At 32.2% G+C, this 5,215-nt stretch overlaps 1 protein-coding gene across 1 annotated transcript; it reads left to right on the forward strand.

Moving 5' to 3' along the window:
• Window positions 1-1,248: 1,248 nt before the first annotated feature.
• On the forward strand, window positions 1,249-4,583 carry LOC107832697 (cyclin-D3-1). The gene is made up of 4 exons (XM_016660564.2): window positions 1,249-1,945; window positions 2,547-2,748; window positions 2,900-3,030; window positions 3,977-4,583. The coding sequence occupies exons 1-4, from the start codon at window positions 1,472-1,474 to the stop codon at window positions 4,244-4,246; spliced, it is 1,077 nt and encodes a 358-aa protein (XP_016516050.1). The 5' UTR covers window positions 1,249-1,471; the 3' UTR covers window positions 4,247-4,583.
• Window positions 4,584-5,215: the final 632 nt, after the last annotated feature.

Genomic DNA, 5,215 nt, shown 5'->3' on the forward strand with positions numbered 1-5,215 from the left:
ATATCAAGATAGAATCTCTTTCATGAATATTCATTTAATCCTAGAAATAGTGCGGGTTAAAAGATTAGTAAAAATTGTGGCAGTAAATTTTTAATTCACAGATGATTGAAAATGAATTTGAATTAAGCAAATCTGATTAGTGTATCTATTACAAGTATTGAAATAATGCATATATTATTTTTTGACAAAATGTTATGATAATCTTTGACTCTAGCATGATTCCTATTATAGAAGACCATTTGATGAAAAATCTTGATATGGCGATTTTTATTCTTGAAATGAAGATTACCAAAATATGTAATGATATTTTTTTGACTAGTCACATTATTAATCGCTATATTATTAATCATTGCATAATTTATCTCTAAATCAAATTAACTCCCGAGGGATCGCTTGATTTGAAGACAAGTTATGTTGGGAATAGTTTTGCTGAGATCAGTTATCTCGATATTATTTTTTATTGACTGTTTGATATGTTGTATTTATTCTGAGATTGTCAATATTACTACTTTCTCTTGATATAACTTATCTTGTGATTGTTATTCCACACTCTTGGCAGATATAATCCTGAAATAATTTATCTCAAGATTAGTAATCAAACAAAGGATAAGGCGGTACTAAATTTTTATTTTAAAATTATTTTTCTTGTCCATTGTACCAAATGATGCTCCAGTTAGGAGGTGTGAACGGTTGACTTTGATAGGTACGAGGAGAGGTAGATGACGGCTAAGAAGTATTGGGAAGAGGTAATCAGGCAGGACATGGTGTAACTTCAGATTTTCAAGGACATGGCCCTGGATAGGGAGATGTGGAGGCCGAACATTAAGGTTGTAGGTTAATGGGTAGTTGAGCGTTTTTTCCCCGTTGTTCTCGCTAGTCTAATAGTGTTTTGTATAGGAATGTTAGCGGTTTTTGTTCCAACACACTTTTTATTTTTACTTTTTATTATTACCATAATTATTGTCCTTCCACTTATTTGTTGTCTTTTACGGTACTAATATTATTTATCTTGTTTATGTTGTTGTTACAGATTTTTTGTCTCTGAGTCGAGGGTCTTCCGGAAACAATCTCTCTACCCTCCGGGATAGGGTTAAGGTTTGCGTACAGTCTATCCTCCCCAGACCTCACTAGTGGGATCATTGCTGAGTTGTTGTTGCATCGTACCAAACGACCCCTAAGTAATTTATATCTAAACATAGACTACTAGTGCACCCTTGCTGTAAGCCCCTAACAAAAATCATCGAAATCTCCTCCTTTCAGTCTCAACCTATCAATCCCTATATAAGAAAGTGCAAAGCGTGACATCCTCTCTCTCTCTCTCTCTGCTTTCCTCAATCTTCCTTCACACCTTCCACACAACCAGATAGAGACAACAAAGAGAGATTCATGGAAATGCCCAAGAAGAATCACTCTTTTGGTTTCTGTTTTATATAATGAGAAAGCAACAATACTTCTTCTTTTCTCATAGAAGATGGGAATACAACACAATGAGCATAATCAAGAACAAACTCAATCTTTCCTTTTAGATGCTCTTTACTGTGAAGAAGAAAGATGGGAAGAATCACTTGAAGATGAGATTTCAGAAGAAAAAACTCGTTCATTTCCTCTGCCTTTACTAGAACAAGACTTGTATTGGGAAAATGAAGAGCTACTCTCACTTTTTACCAAAGAAAAAGAAACAATTTCCAACTTTGACACTATTAAAACAGACCCTTTACTTTGTTTAGCTCGTAATGAAGCTGTGAAATGGATTCTTAAAGTAAATGCTCATTATGGATTCTCAACATTGACTGCTATTCTTGCTATCAATTACTTTGATAGGTTTATCTCAAGTGTTCATTTTCAGAAAGATAAGGCTTGGATGATTCAACTTGTAGCTGTTACTTGCCTTTCTTTGGCTGCTAAAGTTGAAGAAACTCAAGTTCCTCTTCTTTTGGACTTCCAAGTAATCTACTTTTTCTATCCCATTTTTTGCTTTACTTGCCCATCTTGAGTTTTTCCTAGGCTTTATCCATCGTACTAGTAGTATTCTTGTATTCTCTTATTCCTGTTTCTTTACTATTATGTTGTGTCATTAGCCTTTTTGATTTTTGTTATTACTTGTTGTTGCTTTCGTTTCACGCATGCAGTTTTAGTTTTGTATCTTTGTATTTCTGCTTTGGTTTTCTAATTGGTGTGCTTGCTGATGCCCTTACTTTTTTTTACAAGATGCCCTTACTTTTTGTAAGGTCTCCATATTTTTACCCTCTCAGGCCCCATTTGTGGGATTATACTGGATCTGTTACTGTTATTGTCGTGTCATTTGCTTCCTTTATTTTATTGCATTGTTGTTGCTTTTGTTTTTTGCTTTATTTTCACTGTTCATTGAGTCGAGTTTCAATCAGAAACAACCTTTCTATCTTTATAAGGTACGACTAAAGTCTGTCTATACATTACCCTCCCCAAACTCCACTTTTGAGATTACACCGAATTTATTGTTGTTGTTACCAATCTTCTTGAGAATTTCATTACAAATAATACTTGTGTTTTTTTTGATTAATTATTAGGTGGAGGATGCAAAATATGTGTTTGAGGCCAAAACTATTCAAAGAATGGAGCTTTTAGTGTTGTCCTCGTTAAAGTGGAGGATGAATCCTGTAACCCCACTTTCATTTCTTGATCATATAATAAGAAGACTTGGGCTAAAGAGCCATATTCATTGGGAATTTCTCAAGCAGTGTGAGAGACTTCTCCTATTGGTCATAGCTGGTAATTAATTGAGCTCATTTTTTTTTTTGTAACGGTTGTTGAATACTTGAATTTCATTGGGTAAAGATTAAATCTTTCGATAATAACAAGTAAATGGAAGTAACAGAAGAAACCCCTCTTGATTTTTTTTGACATCTTTTGTTTAATACAGATTGTAGATTCCTATGTTATATGCCTTCTGTATTGGCAACTGCTACTATGCTTCACGTTATTCATCAAGTTGAGCCCTGTAATGCTGTTGACTACCAAAATCAACTTCTTGAGGTTCTCAACATTAGCAAGGTTTGTCTTTCTATAAATCTATCTCTATTTTTTATGCTAGTTGTATCATAATATAGAGGCGCAGCAAGATTTGAAGCTTGTGGGTTTGGAATTCTTGTTTGTTTGTTATTGGGTTCTAAAATTTATACATATTTAATGAATTTTGCAAGATTAATATAGGTGTTAGACCTAAGTTACTGAGTTCAGCTGAACCGCAAGTGCTATGCTAGCTCCGCCCCTGTCATCATATTTGATGTTTTAGAAAACAAGAAGTATTTAGGGAGAATAATTACAATCGGATATTTTTGTGCCACTATTGATTTTTTGACTCTAGAAACAGAAGTTTGAGAAAAAAGTTTCATATCAAATTTTAAAACACGTTGGGCAGGAATTTTCACGATTGACAGAATTTTAAAGCAGGCGGTGATCGTTGGGATTTTGCCGCAAATACTAACTGATCACTTTTCAACTTTCTCGCTGAAAATTCTGGTGATCGTCAGAACTTTTGGTACTACAAAATTCTGGCGTTGAAATTTGGGCGATTATTAGAATTTCTTGTGCTTCAAAATAAAAATTCTGACGCGAGACTATTTTTCCAAAACTTTTCTTAACGAGATCGAAATACTATACACAATGATTTAAAGAAAGTCCATCTAGCGTCATTTCTAGAAGTATTTGTTACTGTTTTTCTCCAAATGTATTTTTACTGCTCCAATTAATAGAGTGTTAAATAAGTGAGACGTTTAAGAGAGAGAAAATAATCCAGATAATTATTCTTATGATTAGAGTTATTAAATGTATTTCTTTTAAAAGGGGCACAAAACTTTGACAGATTTTATGAATAGGAATTACTAGTAATATTCTTTCAAGTTTCATCCCTGGGTAAAGACAAGAATGAAACAGCTATTAAACGCTCAAGTATAATTTGGGAATTAAATTTTGAACCATTTACTATTTTTGTACACAGGAGAAGGTGAATGATTGCTATGAACTTATAACAGAGCTGTCTTACAACTCTATTTCACACAAGCGCAAGTATGAGAGTCCAATAAATAGCCCAAGTGCTGTTATTGATACATTTTACAGCTCTGAAAGCTCAAATGATTCATGGGATTTGCAAACTTCTTCCACCTATTCACCTCATCATCAGTTTAAGAAAAGCAGAGTTCAAGAACAGCAAATGAGATTGACATCTTTAAGCAGAGTTTTTGTGGATGCTGTTGGTAGCCCTCATTAATACTATCAACAATTTATTAGTTATGATGCGGTCCGTTCCCGAATCCTGCATAAATGCAAAATGTTTTATGCATTAGGCTGCGTTTTTATTATGTCCTTTTTGAAAAGAGGGGAAAGAAGAGAAGAGTTGGTGGTAGTGATTGCAGAGGGTTGATTTTTGCCAGCACATAGGGGAGAAAAAGAAAGGGTAGTAAAAAAAGAAGAAGCAATGAAGAATATCTGCACTCTGTTTTTTCCTAATTCATGTCAATTTTTTCTCAGGTCCCTGTCATGCATATTTTAAGGTGGACATATTTATGTTTATTGGAGTAATCATTAATTCAAGAACACTTAGTCAATTTTGTTTGGATCTCATGTGTATATAGATCTCATATATACAATACTGCTCCTATCTATATCTATATTATATATTATATTAAAAGGAGAATAGTATGCATTGTGGTTAAGCCAAGTGACAAGCTAAAATGAAGTCACTTGGCAATTTTAGGACAACATTAATAATTAGAAATTATATATAGAAACATAATTAATGGAGGTAGTTTAATGAATCTTATACATAATCTAAATAGATCTAGACAAATCTAATCTATATATCTATATTTAAATTTATATGTATATTTGTATCAATATCTATATCTATATTTATATCTATATTGATCCACTCATAGATTTTCTTCTATGTTAGCTAGAAATATGGAGGTGAAAAATTAATTAAAAACTATAATAGAAAAAAAATATAAAGACGTAAATTGAGATAACCTATGACTATATACTTTGGAGTAAGTTAAAATACAAAATAAAACTAAAAATTACTTAAGATATTAAAGATTTTTTGAGTTTTAAAACTAAATAAATTCAAGCTGCAAAATAAAATCTTACATAAAATATATAAATTAATTATAAGGTAAGAGAAAAATTAAATAATCAATAAAAGATATTTTAATAACAAGAAAAATAATTCATATTAATA

This window comes from Nicotiana tabacum, chromosome 5 (genome assembly GCF_000715075.1).
Source record: "Nicotiana tabacum cultivar K326 chromosome 5, ASM71507v2, whole genome shotgun sequence".
Taxonomy (NCBI): Eukaryota; Viridiplantae; Streptophyta; class Magnoliopsida; order Solanales; family Solanaceae; genus Nicotiana; species Nicotiana tabacum.